The sequence below is a fragment of the Manihot esculenta genome, chromosome 3, assembly GCF_001659605.2.
Source record: "Manihot esculenta cultivar AM560-2 chromosome 3, M.esculenta_v8, whole genome shotgun sequence".
Lineage (NCBI taxonomy): Eukaryota > Viridiplantae > Streptophyta > Magnoliopsida > Malpighiales > Euphorbiaceae > Manihot > Manihot esculenta.
In genome coordinates, this window is record NC_035163.2 from 32,870,530 (window position 1) to 32,893,036 (window position 22,507).

At 37.3% G+C, this 22,507-nt stretch overlaps 3 protein-coding genes across 3 annotated transcripts; all 3 read left to right on the forward strand.

Moving 5' to 3' along the window:
* The first annotated feature begins 1,025 nt into the window (after nt 1–1,025).
* On the forward strand, nt 1,026–8,089 carry LOC110610910 (ABC transporter B family member 21). The gene is made up of 13 exons (XM_021750982.2): nt 1,026–1,199; nt 1,673–1,975; nt 2,258–2,312; nt 2,487–2,662; nt 2,782–3,003; nt 3,091–3,329; nt 3,818–4,343; nt 4,616–4,889; nt 5,169–5,968; nt 6,191–6,457; nt 6,542–6,805; nt 6,903–7,196; nt 7,306–8,089. The coding sequence occupies exons 2-13, from the start codon at nt 1,709–1,711 to the stop codon at nt 7,672–7,674; spliced, it is 3,753 nt and encodes a 1,250-aa protein (XP_021606674.1). The 5' UTR covers nt 1,026–1,199; nt 1,673–1,708; the 3' UTR covers nt 7,675–8,089.
* A 933-nt stretch (nt 8,090–9,022) lies between these two features.
* Nucleotides 9,023–15,483, forward strand: LOC110610559 (ABC transporter B family member 11). Its single transcript, XM_021750537.2, has 13 exons — nt 9,023–9,290; nt 9,706–10,061; nt 10,228–10,282; nt 10,373–10,548; nt 10,647–10,868; nt 10,954–11,192; nt 11,368–11,893; nt 12,084–12,357; nt 12,647–13,539; nt 13,714–13,980; nt 14,126–14,389; nt 14,484–14,777; nt 14,858–15,483. The coding sequence occupies exons 2-13, from the start codon at nt 9,744–9,746 to the stop codon at nt 15,227–15,229; spliced, it is 3,900 nt and encodes a 1,299-aa protein (XP_021606229.1). The 5' UTR covers nt 9,023–9,290; nt 9,706–9,743; the 3' UTR covers nt 15,230–15,483.
* Nucleotides 15,484–17,753: 2,270 nt separating this feature from the next.
* On the forward strand, nt 17,754–22,131 carry LOC110612011 (protein CHUP1, chloroplastic). The gene is made up of 7 exons (XM_021752630.2): nt 17,754–18,684; nt 18,869–19,300; nt 19,385–19,516; nt 20,914–21,095; nt 21,203–21,314; nt 21,521–21,664; nt 21,746–22,131. The coding sequence occupies exons 1-7, from the start codon at nt 18,151–18,153 to the stop codon at nt 21,857–21,859; spliced, it is 1,650 nt and encodes a 549-aa protein (XP_021608322.2). The 5' UTR covers nt 17,754–18,150; the 3' UTR covers nt 21,860–22,131.
* The last annotated feature ends 376 nt before the right edge of the window (nt 22,132–22,507 follow it).

A 22,507-nucleotide genomic window follows, 5' to 3' on the forward strand; every position in this document is an offset into this window, starting at 1 on the left:
TTTCACTTTGGAGAAAACCAGTCCAGACCAGACCCATCCTTGAATGGCTGATTGCTTCTAGGGTCCATACTAGGCATATAAACATAGAATATCCATAAAAATTAAACCATTTAAACTTGAATTCCATTTAAATTAGTAATATTTAAATTATTTTAAATTTAAATAAAAATTAATTTAAATTTTCATTTAAAAATTTAATATTTCTAAAATATATTTAAATTTTAATTTTTAAATAAAAATATATAAATAAATTTTTAAATATTATTATAAAATATATTTTTATATTAAATTAATTATTTATATAAACGGATTGAATAATAGTGGTAGGGATATAACAGGTAGGATACCTACGAAAATTAAACTATCCAAACCCAAATCTGATTTATATTAGTAATATTCGAACCCGTTTCGAACTCGATTAAAAATTAATTTAAACTATCCGAATCCGTCACAAACTCAATTATTATTATCCGAATAAAATTCGAAGCGGTGTAATCTTATATATTTTAATTAATAATTTATATAAAAAATATTTTTCATTAATAATTTTCATTTAAAAAATTTAATATTTTTAAAAAATATTTAAATTTAAATTTTTAAATAAAAATATATATAAAAAATTTATAAATATTATTATAAAATGTATTTTTTATATTAAATTAATTATTTATATAAACAAATTCGGGTAGTGGGTAGTAAAACCCGAATTTAATCCGAATCCACAATGGATATCATTTTTAAAACCCGAATCCATCCCAAATCCGATTATAACTTCCTAAATTCATTCTATTAGATTTGTAGACATCAGTACCCAAAGTGGGTAGTCTGCCTGTAAAACTCAAATCCAAAAATAGCTAGAAAAAATTGGTAATGTCTAATATATATGTTTTTGAGTTCCAAAAACAACAAACAGGCAACAAGAATCACATTGGATGTATCATTGTTAAACACAAGAATCCTATGATGTTATGATGTTGGCTTGTCCCATTGGAAGCATCAACCGTTGTCGTTAACATGTTCTCTGCCTATAACTCTTTTTTGTGACTCATCATTTATACTGTCTTAGTAGGCGACTTGCTGCTGTTTCTACAAATTTCCTGTTTCTTGTCCTACTTCTTCGCACAAACTCCAGGCCTACTTCCTCCACCACTATTTATCCTTGCGTTCCCTTCAAGTTCAGTCACATATATGATAACAATGTAATTTTTTCACCATTCTCTCTTCACTAGTGAATCTTGATATTATATTGCACATGTAGCTTCATTTCCTTTTGATATCTCTTCTCCTTTTTAAAGTCGATTCAACTTTATTATTTAATTTCAAAATTGCTGCTCTTTGCATGATAATTGATTTTTTTGTTCCTTCTTCGAAAAAGTCTTAAAAATCACATTTCTAGCATCTCTTCCCTGGAATTCCAATGGGACAAAGGTATTGGCTTTCTGGCCCGTTATGCTTCAAGAATTACACCTTCATCCTTCCTCTGCTTAATAATTTGAGAATTCAAGACCAAAATCGACAGTCTCTTTTTTTAAAAACTATCTTCACGTGAAGAAAGCACTTTTATACTGAAGAGCCTCAATTACATAGAATACATGTATTTTTCATGCAATATTAGCATATCAAGCTCTAACTAAAAATTATTAACACAAAAAGCTGCATCTTATTCTTGCAGCTATGATCAAGTTCTCACAAAGCTACAAGTAAAGATATGAACAAAGAAGGTGCAGTCAATTCATCAGTGCCAAAGATTAGCAACCTACCAGACAAGAGCAATGAGAAAGTCACAAATACAGTGCCTCATTACAAGTTGTTCTCATTTGCAGACTCCTTGGACATTATGTTAATGTTCATTGGTACAATTGCTGCTTTTGGGAATGGGATCTGCATGCCCCTTATGACCATACTGTTAGGAGAATTAATTGACTCTATTGGCAAAGCTGCAAGCATGACAGTTGTGGCGCATAATGTTTCTGAGGTATCCTGGGACTATAACTTTAAACCACTGTTTCTTTTTGCTTTTACTAAACCTTGAATCATTAATATGGGAAAAGATTATCTATTTCCTTGAAAGTTTATCTACTGGTTCTCTCTAATCAATTGCATTTCTTTCCATGCATGTGCCTTGCTGTTGACAAACAGCTAATTCAACTATACTGTCATATGCTAAAAAGTTTTCATCATTTGTATTTTTTAGGAGTTGATTTATAGTAACTTAGTAGTTATGTGGTACTAATAGCTTGATGAACTGAAACTTCAGGTGTCTCTGAAGTTTGTCTATTTGGCTGTGGGGTCTGGTCTTGCATCATTCTTTCGTAAGTTCATTGCACCCTTAGAACGCTAAAACTTCAGCTTTCTGGTTGCGTAGCATGATGCAGTTTTTAAATTATTGAAAACTAAGCTCTTGTGGGGGGGGTTGGAATTGAGAGCTGAGATGCCTTCAATCAAAGAAAATTAAGTAAAAGGTCCACATGGTTGCTATATTCCAGAGGTGGCTTGCTGGATGATCACAGGGGAGAGGCAGGCTGCTCGAATAAGAAGTTTATACTTGAAGACAATACTGAGGCAGGACATTGCTTTCTTTGATAAGGAAACTAGTACTGGTGAAGTAGTCGGGAGGATGTCAGGTGATATTGTTCTTATTCAAAATGCTATGGGGGAGAAGGTATTGCTGCCATGTGCAGAAACTATGCAATTATTTGTCATTTACTCGGTTGATCATCAGATTCCTCACTGGATTGAAGCTGTAATGTTCCCTTGTGCATTTTATTTACCTTTTTGCAGGTTGGAAATTTAATTCAGCTGCTAGCTTCTTTTTTGGGAGGCTTCATAATAGCTTTTACTAAAGGGTGGCTTCTCACACTTGTCATGCTAGCTTTAATTCCACCTATTGTCATCTCTGGTGCCATCATGAATAAGGTTGTAAGCAAGTTGGCATCTCGCGGACTAACTTCCTATTCCCTTGCAGCAAATATTGTTGAGCAAACAATTGGCTCAATCCGAACTGTATGGTGCCATTTCTTTTTTTTTTTGAAAAGATTTTGTTCTTCTTTTTCTTTGGAGATATGACTATAATGGCCATTTTCTGCACAGGTTGCATCTTTTACTGGAGAGAAGCAAGCTATTGATAAATACAACAAGTCCTTGATTCGAGCTTATGAGTCTGGCATGCAAGAAGGCTTGGCTGCTGGATTAGGTTTTGGTACACTAATGTTTATTTTGTTCTGCAGTTATGGATTTGCAGTGTGGCTTGGTGGAAAAATGATACTTGACAAAGGCTACACGGGAGGAGAAGTCATCAATGTGATTTTTGCTCTATTGACGGGGTCCTTGTGAGTTGCATGCTGTTTCATATTTGTTTGGCCAAAACCTTTGGTTTACTGCATTAAAATAACGTCTCTACATCTACAACAACAACTATGCCTTAATCTCAAACTAGTTGGGGCCAGTTATGTGGACCCTTAGGCATCATTCAGCTCTATTAGACACCAACTCCGCATTGATTTTCAACTTGTAGATTCTCTATAACCACTTTCTTTCATGTGATCTTAGGTCTCCCCAGTCCCCTTCTCACACCTTCCCCTACTGACTTATCACGCTTCCATATTTGTGCATTTTTCTCTTTACATGTACATGACCAAACCATCTTAAACTACTTTCTCATTTTATTTTCAGTACCTGTTACATCTACAATTAACAAAAAAGGAAAAAGAAAACTACTTGGACATGATTGCCTTTTTTCAGCATTCTTTGAATAATGTGGAGCTCTGTACGATGAAGAGATATTAGATATATAAAATTTTATTTGGACTTATTCAAGGTCTCTAGGGCAGACATCTCCATGCATGAGTGCCTTTGCTTCTGGAAGGGCTGCTGCAGTTAAGATGTTTGAGGCAATCAATAGGAAGCCAGAGATTGATGTTTTTGACACCAAAAGACTAAAATTGAAACACATTCATGGAGATATTGAGTTGAGGGATGTTTATTTCAGTTACCCAACAAGATCTCATGAGCAAATATTCAGTGGGTTCTCTCTTTCAGTACCCAGTGGTACAACCACAGCTTTAGTTGGAGAGAGTGGAAGTGGGAAATCAACGGTGATCAGTTTGATAGAGAGATTTTATGACCCACAAGCTGGTGAAGTTCGTATAGATGGTGTCAATCTTAAAGAGTTTCAATTAAAATGGATCAGAGAGAATATAGGCCTTGTCAGCCAGGAACCCGTGTTGTTTACTTCAAGCATTAGAGACAATATTGCTTATGGGAAGGAAGCTGCAAGTATTGAAGAAATAAGAGCTGCTGCTCAGCTTGCCAATGCAGCCAACTTCATAAATAAGCTGCCCAAGGTTTATAATTCGACCTTCAATTCCTTTTGCAAGATAATACAGAGTGTTCTAACACTTACATTATTCTTTCATAGCAAAAATGTGCTTCTCAACATATAATGGATGATTCTTTTTCAATTAGTCATTGTTAAGAGATAGGGAATTCGGAATTGTATTTGGATTCTTATTTAGGATAGCATAATTTTAGTGATTAGTATGTATTCTTAATCACGAAGATTCTTCCTTGAAAACTAGAGTCATTTTCTTGACAATGTTGTTCATTATGGTTTCAGGGATTAGATACATTGGTTGGGGAGCATGGAATCCAATTATCTGGTGGCCAAAAGCAAAGGATTGTCATAGCCAGAGCAGTTCTGAAGGACCCAAGAATTCTACTTCTAGATGAAGCCACTAGCTCTCTAGATGCAGAATCTGAGAGGACTGTGCAAGAGGCATTGGACAGAGTTATGATCAACCGAACTACTGTCATGGTAGCCCATCGCTTGACTACAGTGAGAAATGCAGATGTGATAGCCGTTATGCAGAAAGGAAATATTGTTCAAATAGGTGAAATATTTTTGCTAGTGAACTCTAGCCAAAATTGACCAACATGAGCTTATTTGTTTCTTTAACTTCTGAACCACTCTTAAATGTTATCGATAATTAGTTCCAAATAACAGAAACCCCTCCCCACCACATATTCTTTCCAAATAGCCACCCTCTTGTCGCGATACACATTTTCTTTCAACCTTGCTAATTTGGCATTTTTTGCATCACTTGTAACTTCATCATGATGAAATGTCCAATTTACTCTCATAATTCATCACACTCCTTTTTAACTATCAGGTTCGCATTCTGATCTACTCAAGGATCCTGATGGAGCATATGCGCAGCTCATACAGTTGCAAGAATTTGGCGAAGAGCCGGAACAACAAGTTATAAACTATCCAGACAGTAGCTATCATTCGATCAGGGTTCCATTGAGTGCCTCCCCTAGAGTTAGCATTTCCCAAAATGTCACTGCAAAACCACTTGGCACCTCCACTTCAGAGAAGTCAAAACTGCCTCCACAAGGCCCTCTCCGTCGCTTAGCCTACCTTAATAGCCCAGAGATCCCTGTGTTATTGCTTGGTGCTATAGCTGCTGTGGCCAATGGAATAATATTACCAATTTTTGGTTTGTTGCTTGCCAATATAATAAAAACCTACTATGAGAAAGAAGACCAACTCCAGAAAGAATCTAGATTTTGGGGATTTATGTTTGTTCTACTTGGTTTAGTGTCTTTACTGGCTATGCCACTAAGCACATACTTTTTCTCTATTGCGGGCTGTAGATTAATAAAACGGATCCGATCAATGTGCTTTGAGAAAGTAGTCAACATGGAAATAGCTTGGTTTGATGAACCAGAGCATTCAAGCGGGGCAATCGGTGCGAGGCTATCGGTAGATGCAGCCAAAATGCGAGGTTTAGTTGGAGATACATTTTGTTTGCTAATCCAAAACAGTGCAACAGGTATTGCTGGATTGGTCATTGCTTTCCTCGCAAACTGGCAGATAGCTCTTGTAATCCTTTCTTTGTTACCGCTGATGGGACTTAGTGGATATGTTCAATTGAAGTCCATGGAAGGATTCAATGCAAATACAAAGGTTAGCTCCAATCTTCCCCCTGCAACATAGCTTAACCGTTGCTTTTTGCTAAACATCCTCACAGTAGTTGAAAAGGGAAACTGGAAATGTTCTTTCATGAGTAAACAACAAATATAAGAAGTAATTGAAGGACAGGAGGAACCAAGAAATATAGATGTTATAAATAGCTACAGTACAACTGATTTTCTTTTATTAATAGAAAACTTCGTTAAAATTTTACAGAAAATGTATGAGGAGGCAAGTCAAGTTGCTAGTGATGCAGTTAGCAGCATCAGAACAGTTGCTGCTTACTGTGCTGAAGAAAAGGTTTTGCAACTGTACCAGAGGAAATGTGATGGCCCCCTTAAGGCAGGAATAAGGCGGGGGTTAATTAGCGGGATAGGATTTGGTCTATCCTTCTTCTTTGTTTTTCTTGTTTATGCTGTCAGTTTTTATGTAGGAGCTTATCTAGTGGATCATGGCAAGACAACATTCACCGATGTTTTTCGGGTACTTATGCTATATCCACCAAGCCAGACAGTCTAAATTTTTGTTCTGTTCTGTTTGGTTTATGTTTTAATTGCTGTTATGCAGGTCTTTTTTGCTCTCAGTATGGCAGCCCTGGGGATCTCTCAATCAAACTCTCTCGCACCTGATGCAAGTCAAGCCAGGAGTTCTGCTGCTTCTGTATTTGCCATCCTTGATCAGAAATCTCAGATAGATCCTAGTGACCCTTCTGGAATGAAAATAAAAAAGTTGATGGGAATAATTGAGTTTCGCAATGTCAGTTTTAGGTATCCAACAAGGCCTGACATTCAAATATTCCAAGATCTCAGCATCACTATTCATTCTGGGAAGGTAATCATGTCATGTCTGGATTCCTTGTTCAATTCTTCCTGTAATGTATAAATAACACAGTCAACTGGATTGCGGAAACTAATAATATTTATATCAGGTAGTTGCACTGGTTGGAGAAAGCGGCAGCGGGAAATCAACGTTGATCTCATTACTGCAAAGATTTTACAATCCTGATTCTGGCCAAATTACTCTAGATGGAATTGAGATCCAAAAGTTAAACTTAAAATGGCTAAGACGGAAGATGGGTGTGGTGAGTCAGGAACCTGTACTATTTAATGACAGCATCCGAGCCAACATTGCATATGGGAAGGAAGGAAATGCAACAGAGGCAGAAATTATGGCCGCAGCAGAGTTAGCCAATGCCCACAGCTTCATCAGTGGCCTAGAACAGGTTTTATCTACTTTTTAGTTAGAAAAATTCATGGAAGAACATAAATATTGAATGAAAGATACATTGCTATGTTTGGGGATGTGATGCTTTTAAGTTTGGAAAAATGCAGGGGTATGATACTACAGTAGGGGAACGAGGGGTGCAATTGTCCGGCGGACAGAAGCAACGGGTGGCAATTGCACGGGCCATAGTAAAGGCTCCAAAAATATTACTTCTTGATGAAGCAACCAGTGCTCTGGATGCAGAATCTGAGCGAGTGGTTCAAGATGCATTAGAAAGAGTTATGGTGGGAAGGACCACTCTGGTCATAGCCCATCGCTTATCCACAATTAAGGGAGCAGACATGATAGCGGTGATGAAAAATGGAGTAATAGTTGAGAAAGGAAAGCATGATACTTTGATGAACATGAAGAATGGAATTTATGCCTCCTTAATGGATCCCAAGCCAAATGCTGCTCAAGGGAATTCAGATATGTGAATATGTGTAAAAAATTTTGATTTTGTGTCAATTTCTTTTTCTTGTCATTTTGTTGAATTTCCCAAATATAGGTACAAATACACAAGTATCAGCATAATAGCAATTGCACAGAGAATAAAGCCTAGCCAACTTATCATCATCGATTAAGTTGAAGAGGGTACCTTTACGTTGAAGTAGTTGAATACTGTACCGTGCCTTTCTTCTCCCTTTCTCATAATTAAATTTAAAAAGACAGCACTTTTATTAGCTTCTCCATGTCCATGAGTGGGGCTGCCCTGCCCTGCCCTAGAAGGGGATCTAATTAAGTAATGCAAATGAGTTGAAACAGGGAGGGGAGGGGATAAGTCCAAAATGGTCAATGAGTTGAATTTGGTGGGAGGAACTGGGGAATATGTTGAATGTGTACAATCTTAAATGTCAATAATTGGGGCGGAATCTGACTCCTTAATGTCTCTATGCTCCTTATTTATAAATATATTCTATGGCAACATACATAATTTGGTGGAAAAAAAAATGCATTCTTCAATTTCCGGACAATTATTATTGTAACAGGAGGAAGACAAGCCTAGCCGGCCGGTGGATGTTTACGTTTTACTTGGCAATTTAAATAGAGAAATGCGATTGACAAATAAAAAATTAGTACGATGGCGCGCGGTGATATATTTTGTCTTTGTAAACGATTCCTTTGATTGCTCTTTCCTTTTCACTTGCATATTTTATCAGAAATGGCCAACCATATATTTGAACTGAGCTGCTCCAGACAAGACAAACAAAAATAAACATTGTCAAAGATACTTATTGCATTCTAGATACAAGTCTTGCTCTTCTATGCAGATGACAGGTTTGTTTTTGGAATGACCCCTGTCTCCGTCAGGGATGACGTGGAACCTGTAGCCTGTGGGCTGTAGCTAGACTCCGCCCAAGCCGTTTCCGGAATTGAATCGATTCAATAAGCAATTGGAATAAGATCTGGATTTGTTATGAATCGATCCGTTCAGTTTGAAGCCAATTATTTTACAAAATATAATATCTTGAGACGTTCAATTTTCATATTGGCCTTTCATGTAGTATCCTCGGTTGGATTTTATTGGGTAAATAGAAATTTTATGCACGAGACCTTCTATAAACGAGTTATGAGTACATTTGTGCGAGTATCCCTTGTAGAGAAGGTATATAGAATTTTCTTTACCGAGATGCCCATCATACTCATGCCTAATATAAAAAAAATACTATATCATTGCATATAAATACCTATATAATATATGTAGACATAAGGTGATGGAAGCAATGGTCCCAACTTCCCACTTACATGCAATGCAGTAATCTCCAGATCAATCATTTATTTAGTGATAACAATTGTTTTGGGTAGGAAGCATATTGCCATCACCTTGAAAGCCTGAGATCGGTAATGGAATTGAGTTGGACCACCAATTATTTCAGCGTAACCAAGAACTTCAGCATATATATTACTTATGGGTTTGTGGGAGACTTCTTATTAGGCAAAACTAAATGGAAAATGCCAGTGGCATGCAAGTGTAGATTGACATTTGCTTAAGTTATTAAACTCTTACGGGTCAAGTTCAAAAGCTTTGCCAAGTTATCTTTCTCACAAAGAGGTAATCTCGAGTTTCATACTTCTTATGGTGAATTCTATGATATTCCAGTGCAGCACCCATGCTTTAACTTTACAAGTAGTTAATTAGTCAGTTCTGAATTTCCTTCTCTTAGAGGGCATTGGGTTCCTTCCTTTTTCGTTGTTGTTTTCTTATGCTTTTGCTTAGCTGGTTAAACGGTTTGCCAGTCTTGCTGTTTGTACGACGTTCTACGATGGCCAGCGCCCAGCGTAATAGTGTCTTTTTCTTTTTTCTATTTGATCCTTCTACAGGGAACTCAAGAATGCTAGAATTCAGAATTCATATATATTTAATACTAGAAGTTCTATCCCTTCGTTATCAGTTTATGAGAACTTGTCATAATAATGTTTGAATGAAACTGTCTTCTTGGCTCTGATCTTCTATTGTTATGGAACAGATTATGTTTCTTTCTTACTAGCAATTATTGTGGACCTCATGGCTGAAGAAAGTGGTTTGGTAGGTGAAGTAACCACAGAACAAGCCAAAACATCAATGAGTGATCCACAAGTCGTCGAGTTACAGGAAGCGATAGAGAAAAGCAAGAAGAAAAAGGAGAGCACTAATACATTGCCATTTTACAAGCTTTTTTCCTTTGCTGACTCCATTGACTACCTATTAATGTTTGTGGGCATAATTGCTGCTGCTGGAAATGGAGTCTGTATGCCCCTCCTGACCATATTATTCGGAGATTCAGTAAACGCATTTGGAGATAATAGTGTCAATACCAAAGGAGTGGTTCATGAAGTTTCTAAGGTATCGGCAACTAAAGCCTGTTAGCTGCTCATCTATATTGAATCTATAGTAAAATGTTCTATTCTTTAATAGCTGTTCTTGTATATTCAATTATAAAATCTGAACCTTCCAACCTCACCTAAACCCATCTTTGTACTAATTAATAGCTTGATCAATCATATTTCAGGTGTCTCTGAAGTATGTATACTTGGCTCTAGGGTCAAGTGTTGCTGGATTTCTTCGTAAGTTCATCAGGCTTCTTTCTTAGAGAAAACTCATGCCATAAAAATTACGTTTGTGGAAACTGAAATACATTGATTGCTATATACCAGAGGTGGCTTGCTGGATGGTTACTGGACAGAGACAAGCTGCAAAAATCAGAAGTTTATACTTATCGACAATCTTGAAGCAAGAAATTGGCTTCTTTGACAAGGAAATTGATACAGGAGAAATTCTTGGGAGTATGTCTGGCGACATGGTTCTTATCCAGGATGCCATGGGTGAGAAGGTGTGAAATAATATTAATATCCCAAAAACCAATTTTCTGCAAAAATATTGACTAAATGGAATTTAGTATATGCTCTTACTTGCTAATTTTTATTGCAGGTTGGAAAATTCCTGCAGCTAATTCTAACGTTTATCTCAGGTTTTGTTATAGCATTTATCAAGGGATGGAAACTTACTCTTGTCATGTTATCTTCTATCCCTCTTCTTGTCCTCTCTGGTGCACTCATGTCTATTTATATATCAAAGCTTGCATCCCGTGGACAAACTACTTATTCACTTGCAGCAACTGTGGTAGAGCAGACAATTGGTTCAATCAGAACTGTATGCAAGACTTACAAAAGTATGATATTCTTTTTGTTCGTTTTGGAAAAATGATCATGATGCTTTTATCATCAATGTTTTACAGGTTGCATCGTTTAATGGAGAGAAACAGGCTATAGATAAATACAACAAATCCTTGACCAAAGCGTACAAGTCTGGTGTTCAAGAGAGCATGGCTGCAGGGTTGGGTTTTGGAGTGGTGACATTTATTGTATTCTCCAATTATGCGTTGGCCGTATGGTTTGGAGCAAAACTAGTGATAAATGAAGGATATAAAGGAGGGGACATCATTAGTATTGTTTTTGTGGTGTTGACTGGATCTTTGTAAGTAGCACTCTGCCATTTTTCATTTTTTAAAGGATTAGTCTGTTGTGCACAAATTATAAGTAACTTTTTTTTTCTTCTGCAAGCTATAATTAAATAATCTTACTACCAATTGAATCCCAAAATAAAAGGCATTTTTTTCCTTTTATGTTCGTTCTTCTAATTTATTCTCCAGGTCTCTAGGACAGGCATCTCCTTGCTTGACTGCTTTTTCTGCTGGCCAAGCTGCAGCATACAAAATGTTTGATGTTATTGGTAGGAAACCACAAATAGATGCTTATGACACCAATGGGCTGACATTAAACGAAATTCATGGTGATATAGAATTTCGAGATATTTATTTCAGCTATCCTGCTAGACCAGAAGAGCAAATATTCAGTGGATTTTCCATCTCAATACCTAGTGGCTCAACTGCAGCTTTGGTAGGAGAGAGTGGAAGTGGGAAATCCACAGTTATCAGTTTGATTGAGAGATTTTATGATCCACAAGCTGGAGAAGTTCTAATTGATGGTGTTAACCTTAAAGAGTTTCAGCTAAAATGGATTAGACAAAAAATAGGCCTTGTCAGCCAGGAACCTGTGTTGTTCAGTTGTAGCATTAAAGAGAATATTGGCTATGGGAAGGAGAATGCAACTACTGAAGAAATTGTAGCTGCTGCAGAGCTTGCCAATGCTGCTAAGTTCATAGATAAACTGCCTCAGGTCTAATTAGCACAATCTTTTTAGTTGAAACACATAACGTTCTTCTTTTCAGACTTCAAAAGATGATAAAAATTTTATAGAATTTGCTTCATTTCATAATTGTCTCTGCCTCTTTTTCTTTGAATCAATAATCTTCCTGCCTATGTAATGGGATCTGTTGTTGTCTTTTCCTTTCTCTTTATATATTCAGGGATTTGACACGATGGTTGGGGAGCATGGTACTCAGCTATCTGGGGGCCAAAAGCAGAGAGTGGCCATAGCTAGAGCTATCCTTAGAGACCCAAGAATCCTACTTTTAGATGAAGCTACGAGCGCTCTTGATGCAGAATCAGAAAGGATCGTGCAAGAGGCATTGGACAGGATCATGATCAACAGGACTACAGTCGTTGTAGCCCATCGATTGAGTACAGTAAGGAATGCTGATATGATTGCTGTTATTCACCGAGGGACAATTGTTGAAAGAGGTAATGCTTTTGCAGATAGTGGTTTCTCTTAACTGATTAGTGTTGTGTCAAAACTGCTCCACTTTATAATGATATACCAGTTATTCATAAAATATTATTTCTCATTTTTAATGACCCACTGTTGAACAATCCGTGCTTTTTTTTTCCCTTTCTGATTGCTTTACGCAAGAATCCTTTCTAGATTGTATCTGGGCTCTATGCCTCCACCTGAGATCTCAAAAACAATACTATAGTCCTTTCACTTTTCTTATGAGTACGTTGCTGCATTATCATCCATTCAATTGATCAGGTTCACATTTGGAGCTAACGAAGGACCCTGATGGAGCATTTTCTCAGCTTATAAGAATGCAGGAAATGAGTCCACTGCCACAAAACATTGCTCTAAATGATGCAGAGAGGACAGAAATCATTGTGGATTCTGAAAGACATTCTAGTCAACTGTTTTCCATTTTACGAAGCTTAAGCCAGGGGTCATCTGGAATTGGAAATAGCAGTCGTCATTCATTCTCAGTTCCATTTGGTGTGCCAACTGGAATCAATGTCCCAGAAACAGCATTAGCAGAACCCTCTATTACTCTTGTCTCAGCATCATCACCCCCACCACCAAAAGTCCCACTGCGCCGCTTAGCTTATCTTAATAAACCAGAGATCCCAGCGTTGCTTCTAGGTTCACTGGCTGCAGCAACCAATGGTGTAATATTACCTCTCTTTGGAGTATTAGTCTCTAGTATGATCAAAACTTTCTTTGAGCCAGCAGAACAACTCCGGAAGGATTCAAGATTTTGGGCATTCATGTTTCTTGGTCTGGCCTCAATGTCTTTGTTGGTTAATCCAATGAGGTCATATTTTTTTGCAGTGGGAGGTTGTAAATTGATTAGAAGGATCAGATCAATGTGCTTTGAGAAAGTTATTTACATGGAAGTAGGCTGGTTTGATGAACCTGGGCACTCAAGTGGTGCAATTGGAGCAAAGCTTTCAGCAGATGCAGCCTCAGTGAGAAGTCTGGTTGGAGATGCACTTGGTCTGCTAGTTCAAAACATTGCAACAGCAGTTGCTGGATTAGTCATTGCTTTTGAAGCAAACTGGCAATTGGCCTTCATCATCCTCATCATGCTACCTCTTCTAGGACTTAATGGATATGTTCAGATGAAATTCATAGAAGGTTTTAGTGCAGATGCTAAAGTTAGTTCTGAACTTCGTCAGCTGCAATCTATTTTTCTACTGTATATTTTTATGATCCATTCTTCTGAACTTCAAGCAAATTTTACTTTGCTTTCCATTTATTTAGTAAAAAAGACTATCATTTATACTTAAAAGAGATCTTTACAGTTAATAATTAATTTCAAATGGTTGCAGAAAATGTACGAGGAAGCAAGTCAAATTGCAAATGATGCAATAAGGAGTATTAGAACCATTGCTTCTTTTTGCGCTGAAGAGAAGGTGATGGCACTTTACAAAAAGATATGTGAAGGCCCTGTGAGGACAGGAATTAGGGAAGGGTTGATAAGTGGATTTGGATTTGGACTATCTTTCTTCCTGCTTTACTCTGTCTATGCTGCCAGTTTTTATGCTGGAGCCCAACTTGTTGAGGCTGGCAACACAACTTTTGTTGAGGTTTTTCGAGTTAAGTCATTTTGGGTTCATGTCTGTGAATTTAGGCATCAAAAGATTTCTTTTCAAACAGTTCCTGATTTAGTACATATGGTGTGAGAGAATTGCTTCTTTAAGTTCTCATGTGTTAATCATTTGTACATCTGTTTGGTTGCAGGCATTTTGTGCTCTCACTATGGCAGCTGTTGGAGTTTCCCAATCAAGCTCCCTTGCTCCTGATGCCAGCAAAGCAAAAGGTGCTGCAGCTTCTGTATTTGCAATTCTTGATCAGAAATCAAAAGTAAATTCCAATGATGATTCTGGTATAGTAATAGAAGATCTTAAAGGACAGATCGAGTTTCAACATGTGAGTTTTAGATACCCCATAAGACCTGATATTCAAATTTTCAAGGACCTATCCCTGGCTATTCAGGCTGGAAAGGTAACGGGGTAGCAGTTTCTTTTAATGCATGTCCCATACTCTAATTCATGCAAACTATTATCTAGTAAGGTATCCTGTATATTTGTTTTATCAGACAGTTGCACTGGTCGGAGAAAGTGGCAGCGGGAAATCAACAGTGATCTCATTATTGCAGAGATTTTATGACCCAGATTCAGGTCACATAACTGTGGATGGAATTGAAATTCAAAACCTGCAGGTGAAGTGGTTAAGACAGCAGATGGGCATGGTAGGGCAGGAGCCTGTGTTATTCAATGACAGTATCAGAGCCAATATAATATATGGGAAGGAAGGGAATGCAACAGAAGCTGAAATTTTAGCTGCATCAGAATTGGCGAATGCCCACAAGTTCATCAGTAGCTTACGCCAGGTTACTAGCCGAGTCTTTTTTTAGCACATTTTGGATACAGAACGAATTTCATATGATTTTTGAGTTCAAAAATATTGCAGGGATATGAAACAAGAGTTGGTGAGCGAGGGGTCCAGTTGTCTGGAGGACAGAAGCAACGGGTGGCCATTGCAAGGGCTATAGTGAAGGCACCGAAAATCCTACTTCTAGATGAAGCGACCAGTGCTCTGGATGCAGAATCTGAACGATTAGTTCAAGATGCACTGGACAGAGTTGTGGAGAATAGAACGACTGTGGTGGTAGCCCATCGGTTATCTACAATCAAGAATGCTGATATGATTGCTGTAGTAAAAAATGGAGTGATTGCAGAGAAAGGAAAGCACGAAACTTTGATGAATATGAAGGAAGGTGTTTATGCTTCCATTGTGGCACTACACACAAGTGCTTCATCCCAGAAGGCAAAGTTAACATGATCACCGTCTGAAAACCACGTATGAATAACAAGTCTTGTTTCTGAGAAGAGTATTGGGGATTATTCCAGAACATGAAGACGAGCAAACAACAAATATATTACATATTTAAGCAAACTCAGCCCTAATTTAATGATGAGTGATTTTATATATGCAATGCAAAGCCATATATATATCCTTAGACGAGTGGATTTCTCAAATAAACTTTTAATCTTAGGCTTAGTCATTATTAAAGATGGTTGTCTAATTTATACGTAGATGTATGGCCTCTCAGAAAAGATATCTCAACCAACCACTTGTGAATTTGTTTTATGCAACCATACCATAAAATTTTCCATTTTACCTTTCTTTTCATGTGGATATATGCACGTGTATATTTGATTAATAATGAATTGGTCCCCCTGGGCAGGCCTAATCAATCATTGATAAATAAAATGTACAGCTAATGATGGATATGAGAGTTTCCATCAAAACTAAATTAAAAATGACACTTTGATATGATGCAAAGTTGCAACCAACCGACAGAAACGCCTAACCTATAGAGCCCTTTTCCTAAATTTCCCATTAAGTATGTGTTACTTCAAAGGAAATCTCTCCTCCACCGCTGCACTCCCTACAGTTCTATCACCAGCAGGCTGCCTGCGAATACTAGCTATTCTAGCTCCAGATTGATGAATAAGACGAACAACGCCTCTAGGAGAAGGAATCATCCATAATCAGGTAATATTACTGTAGACTTGCTCTTAAATAATTGACCTGGAGCAGAGATTTTACATATATTCGTTGGTGAAGCCATTACTGTTACTTTAAAAGAGCTCAAGATGAACATGTATATCAAAGTCATAACAATTAATTAATTAACAAGTACTTGTTACCTCTTCATCATCAAATAATGGTGCCCATCACACACACATATACATATATTCTCTTTTTGGGTCTTTTTAATCATGCATTGAAGTTCAAAGCCAATATTCAATTCCTTAGTTGTCTGGGGAGAGGGGTGGGCCCTGCGTTTGGCAACCATCTTTTCTCATTCATATATTCTGGCTTCTGCGAATTCTACTTTTTTTTTTGGCCTCTCTTAATTGTTCTGGTGTCAGTGGAGGAAGATTCTCATCTCTTAGGTTAGGTTAGGTTAGGCTAGGCTAGGCTAGGCTAGGCTACTGCCATTTTGACATGGATTGGATGGTTCATTAATTACTATAGGTATGGATTCATATGAATGGTAGCTAACCATAAATTAACAATTTACTTTTAGGGTATAATTTGGTTTTGGTTATAATTTTTATCAATTAGAAAGAAAGAAAGAGTTCGCCAACAACCATGAGATGATTTGTGTATAAGAATTGAATGCCATCACCAAATCACCGATACCAACACATGATGATTATAGAATAAGGCTTTTCACACAAATAGATATTAAACCAAATTTGCTCTGTACTACTACTTGGACGAACCATTACCTAATTCTTTAGTTTCCATCTTTTGCTTGAAATATTCACCGCTGTTTTTTAAAAAATAAAAAGAAAAATTTATAGGCTTGTGAGTCATCTGTTTCGCACAAGGAATTTGAATGTAATTTGCTTTTGACATCTGGGAAATCTGAATGGGGGGACCCATTTGCTGTCTGACATTATTTGGAGATTACTGTTTATCCACATTCTTTTCTTGATTAGGACAACTAACCATTTAGTTGATGTCTAAATTAATGCATATTTGGTATCACCAAATGCCTGTTGAAAATAGGATGAGATGGAAGTTAACAATTTAAACAAATTGTACAACCTACCCAATTTATAGCCAAACGAAGTTTTACCAACTACAGAAGAGTGTAATGAGTGTTTTTGTTACCCATTAGCTAAAGCTTCCTAGAGATAGAGGTGGCCACACAGGAAATGAGTAACGTGACTTAGAACCCACACTTGGGCAGAGTGCTTTAGTTTAGTTGGTTGAAATCCAAATCCATTACATTTCTAATTGTCCGATGAGAAAACGTGTGATAGAAGAAATTGTTACATTTATATGAAAATGTGATAGAAGAAATTAGTTTCAAAATATTTTTCTTAATTTTTTTAAACGTCACTTAAATTGGAATGTTTTTTTTTTTTTAATATCATTAAAGTGGGATGTGAGGAATAATAAATTAAATATTGAATGATAGTATATAATTTATACTTTCTAATAATTAAGGTTGTGAGAAGTAAGGTTTTGAAGGGTTTAAACTCAATCAAAATAAGCTTGACAACCATTTAATTAAATATTCATTATATACAATTTAATTAATTTTGTTCAAATCTCAAGTATCCAACACAATAATTATTTCTACAAATTTCCAAAAGCAACTTTCATCATCTCTATTTTACTTATTTTTTTCTAATTATAAATTAATAAAAAGAATTATTACTATGAGATAAATATTAATTGATTAAATTGAAAGTATTTTATTATAATTTTAGTTATTTATAAAAATTTTAAAATATCAATTTAATTAATCTGCAATTATTTGATCGGAAGCTCGGCCAGGCCCATCGAATCCTTTGTGGGTTAGTATGACAAAGATGAAGTTAGTATTTGTCTTCTCTTCATGGACAGAATGAAGTCAATGCTCTGACACAGTGCTCCACGGGTGTCCACAGCCGGTCAGACTGTCAGATAATTCTCACAAAATGTGAGCTCTGTTATAAACTTTATCATCTCAAGTTTATAGTCCGTCGCACTGCGCCGCCCATTTGTTACATTTCACCTCACTTTTTAGTCTTCTTTTCATTCTTTGAGACGACGATACATATTCCACTGGGCATGCAAATTTCCAATCTTTCTTCCCATTCTTGCCAAGATTGATGGCGCGGCTTATTCTGATTGAACCCATTCTCCTCTAAGAGTCACCAACAACAGCCACAAAATTATACTGCTAACGCATCGTCATGTCCCACCCCACCACTACCCCATCCCGCTTCAGACTCAATTCTAAAGCTAAGGAATCGCCAAAACCTGAGCTTGCCAATGGGTCGCTGTCACCAGCCAGTCATGCAAGAGCAAAATCAGTTCCGCCAGATGTAAAGACACACTCCAAGGTCAGGAGGTCTCTGCTGATGAACAAACCCAAATCTGTAGAGTATGTCATAGGATCTCAAAAGGCTAGGGATAATGAGGATGTTAGAGTGGTGGGTCGCTCTGGGAACCGCCCAGTTGTCGAGCAATTTGCTAGGCCAAGACCGCACCGGCCTGTGGATTCTGCTGCTGCGAGAAATGAACAAGAGGCCACGAAGGAATTACAGGAGAAGCTTGTATTGAAAGAGGGTTTGATTAAGGATTTGCAATCAGAAGTTTCTGCTTTGAAGGCAGAACTGGATAAAGCGCATAGCTTGAATAAGGAGCTAGAGTCGCAGAACAAGAAGCTGGCGCTGGATCTTTCCGCTGCTGCCGTCAAGATTGGAGCTTTAAACACTCATGACCAGGTGAGAGGGTTTTCCTTTGTTTTTTCCTCTTATTTTTCTTTTAGTAATGCTAAGGGGAAGAGAGTTTTTATTTTTATTTTTGAATCCAGTGTTTCATTTCAACTGTCTTTCAACAAATGTTAAGATAACTTCTTTGTTTCTACACGATGATCATTAGTATGAATTCCTATTATTTTGAATCAAGGAGTCAAGTGAAGAGCACAAGAGCCCTACATTTAAGTACATTCAGAAACTCATTGCAAACAAATTGGAAAATTCAACAGTTAAAAAGGAGGCGTACAATGGGCCAACTACAGTTAAAACGCCGCTTCTACCACCACCACCATCACCCCCAGCAGACAATATGCTTTCTAAAGCTGTTGATGCTGAAAGAAAGGCTCCATCATTTCCCTCCTTGCCACCACCACCACCACCACCACCACCCCCAATGCGGCCACTAGCCAGAGCAGCCTCTTCTCCAAAAACTCCTGCAGTTGTAGAATTTTATCACTCCTTGAGAAAGCAAGAGGAGAAGAGAGATATTCCAGGACCAGGGAATCAGTATAAATCAGCCGTGTCAAGTGCACACAGCAGCATAGTTGGAGAGATTCAAAATCGTTCAGCTCATCTGTTAGCTGTGAGCACTAAAACTTTTCAATTCTTCCCATAGCATCGTGCTCTTTTCTTCCCCCCAGCCATAACCTGTTGCTAACATTTGCAGATAAAAGCTGATGTCAAAACAAAGGGTGACTTCATCAACGGACTTATCCAAGAAGTGCTAGCTGTGGCATATACAGATATTGAAGATGTCCTAAAATTTGTGGATTGGCTTGATGGTGAACTCTCAACGTTGGTAATTCTCAATTCTTTTCCATCTTGTTTTTTCTTTCTGATAAGTTAGTTTGCTTGTAGAAGGTTTAAATTTACTGCTGCTTTATGGCATGTAAAGTGTGCACCCTATCAATCAGCAGCAGGTAACTGGTAGTCCAAAGGCTATCCCGAACCTAAGCATTAAGGAAATTGCGTCTCAGACTAAGACCATTAATTAATCAGCTTCTCCTCTTCTATTTTTTGAACTTATTTTTTTATTTCATTTTCTAAATTGCATTTACAATGAACTTTACATTGAGTTTTTCCTACAACAACTTTCCAGTTTCTTTATAATTTTCTTATAATAGAAAGCTAGCAAACCCTTCTCATGTAAACCAAGAAGTGTAAAATCAGTAGAGTAATTCAGCAAGTACTTGCTAACAAATTTCTCTCCTTCAAATTTTCACTTGAACATTTTATTGGCTTACTTGTGCAAATTCCTTGTGAGAAACCTGTTTTGTTTCTCTAGAAAATTTTTCCACGAGAATCTCCTGTTATGCCTTGAGCTAATTGGAGAGGCTTGGCAATAACAAAGATGAGAAGGAGATTGAAAAAAGTTTTATCTAATACATGAAGCAAAAACATGTGTGGGCTCTAAGGAGGGTTGGTGACTTGGTGTATACAACCATACCAATTGGTTTTTGCTGAGAGACTATCTATGGCTTGAGACGGTGAACTTTGGGTCAGAAATGTAGTAACTTTACCATTGTTATTTTATGTGACGTGAGTCTAGATATGTTTTTTCATGAATCCAAATTGTGGCTCAGTCTGAAAAGTTCTTTGTTATCACCTTGGGTTTGGAGCCCACCACTGACCTCATTGGGGGGTGTGGGGGGGGGCAACACACCCCATGGTACAAACCGGTAAATATTGTATTTTGTCTGTTGGTGCAATATTATTAGAGTTTCAGGAAACAAATTGGTGTAAAACTCAAGAGTTTGAAGAGATTGTATCTTTCTCTTTTTAGTATAATGGAACTTTCATCTCTGTCTTGTCTGTGGGTGTAACCCTACAATCGAACCACATAAATCTTGTGTTCATTTTCTCTCTTCTTTATAATGTGATTGTGTGTGTCTGTTACAACAACCATTACACCAAAGCCTCTTCTAGAGAGTAACAAAGAATAATAGAGATAAAAAAGAGGGAGAATAGAAATTGAGGAGATATTAGAAAATTCTTTGTTATTGATCAATGCCCTTACAAGTAGTACACATTCTATTTTACGGTAGCGCTTAGGTTAACTACATCTCCGTTATGTTTGTAAAGACTAAAGATACAACAAAATGTTTTGGTTAGGTTTGGAGTGAGAGAGTTGAGAAAGCATACTCCGGAACATTTCCTTTTTCTCAGTAGTTAGCCTGTATTCTGTTTTGTCTACAGGCTGATGAGCGAGCTGTGTTAAAGCATTTCAATTGGCCAGAGAGGAAAGCTGATGCCATTAGAGAAGCTGCTATTGAGTATCGTGCACTGAAACTATTAGAAAGTGAGATATGTTCCTTCAAAGATGAAACTGACATTCCATGTGGAGCTGCCTTGAAAAAGATGGCTGTCTTGCTTGACAAGTAAGAACATTATGCTGCAATGGAGGTAATTTGTTTGTGCATCCAAGCATATGCCCTTTAAACTGTCATATTTGTTGACTTCCTGGCCTGTCTTCTGTTCATATAAGGTCTGAGAGAGGTATTGGAAGGCTGACCAAACTTCGAAGCTCAGTTTTGCCTTCTTATCAGGATTGGAAAATACCAACCAATTGGATGCTTGATTCTGGAATAGTAAGCAAGGTATGCTTTTCTATATGGGCTTTCCTGTTGAATGAATTCAGCCATGTTATTTAGCATATTATATTTTGAAGTTCTATGTTTGCATTGAGAGATACTTATTCTTTAGAACGTGTGGTTGTTCTTTAAACAGTGTTAATCTGTGCTTCAGCATTGCACTTGAAGTTTGCATTTATGATGAATTAAGAGTTTCTGATGATGTCATGCAGATAAAACATGCTTCTATGAAGCTGGCGAAGATGTATATGAGGAGAGTGATAATGGAGCTTGAACTGGCCCGAAATTCGGATCGGGAATCCAATCAAGAAGCACTGGTGCTTCAAGGTGTGCACTTTGCATATAGGACACATCAGGTAATGCTTGGTCTGTTATTAAGATGATATGATGTTCAATGCTTTATATATATACACATTGTCTAACATATTTAGGTGCAGTTTGCCGGAGGTCTTGATTCAGAAACGTTATGTGCTTTTGAAGAGATTAGAAGGCGAGTTCCAGGACACACAGGAAGATCTCGAGAGCTATTAGCTGCTGTAGCATCATCATGAGAAGGCAGATGGCAGATAAGATGGACTTCTTTTAGAGAGATACAGTAGATTTTTGGAAGGATATCTGTGATTAAGCATTTGTTTAGTGATTTTTGTTTGGTTTGAATGGCTGTGTGGAGATGATATTGGTACATGCATTTACTTTAATGTAATAAGTACTGTAGATTGAAAGAGAAGGTAGAATTATGGATCAGAAAATTTGTTAGTCAGGCTAACAAATTTACCTGTACAGGATTTCAAATGATTTATAATATGCTGAAGCTTGAAACGAAGGATGGGTACTTGATTGACGTTTTGCATTGATGTAATAAGTGGCTGCCCTGCAATCACCGAGACCCTAAACTTTTATTTATACACATACATCATCAGGTTGATTCATAGATGCAAGTTGGGTGCATTAAATGAATCAAACATCTTTTCCTTCTTTTTGTGTACTTATGTTCTATTGTTAACTGTTGTTGTACTTGAGAGAGACTGCAAGAGCTTTGAGCTAAAAAAGGGGGTTGGATTTTGGTTGATCAAGCGATGGACGGATTACATGTTGTTGAGTTTTGATGGGTATAGCCATAGGAGAGAGACGAATACTTCATTTGCTTGGGCCAAGATGCACAGGAGGCTCTCAAACTTGTTTTTTTTCTTCGGAAAAAA

Excerpts from the sequence above, each read along its gene's own strand:
- LOC110610559 (XM_021750537.2), top strand. The coding sequence starts at position 9,744 with ATGGCTGAAGAAAGTGGTTTGGTAGGTGAAGTAACCACAGAACAAGCC. Across the intron at positions 10,062-10,227 it reads TGGTTCATGAAGTTTCTAAG|GTGTCTCTGAAGTATGTATA; the intron begins GTATCGGCAACT and ends ATCATATTTCAG. Across the intron at positions 13,540-13,713 it reads GTTTTAGTGCAGATGCTAAA|AAAATGTACGAGGAAGCAAG; the intron begins GTTAGTTCTGAA and ends AAATGGTTGCAG.
- LOC110610910 (XM_021750982.2), top strand. The coding sequence starts at position 1,709 with ATGAACAAAGAAGGTGCAGTCAATTCATCAGTGCCAAAGATTAGCAAC. Across the intron at positions 5,969-6,190 it reads GATTCAATGCAAATACAAAG|AAAATGTATGAGGAGGCAAG; the intron begins GTTAGCTCCAAT and ends AAAATTTTACAG. Across the intron at positions 6,806-6,902 it reads TCACTATTCATTCTGGGAAG|GTAGTTGCACTGGTTGGAGA; the intron begins GTAATCATGTCA and ends TATTTATATCAG.
- LOC110612011 (XM_021752630.2), top strand. The coding sequence starts at position 18,151 with ATGTCCCACCCCACCACTACCCCATCCCGCTTCAGACTCAATTCTAAA. Across the intron at positions 18,685-18,868 it reads CTTTAAACACTCATGACCAG|GAGTCAAGTGAAGAGCACAA; the intron begins GTGAGAGGGTTT and ends TTTTGAATCAAG. Across the intron at positions 21,665-21,745 it reads TTGCATATAGGACACATCAG|TTTGCCGGAGGTCTTGATTC; the intron begins GTAATGCTTGGT and ends ATTTAGGTGCAG.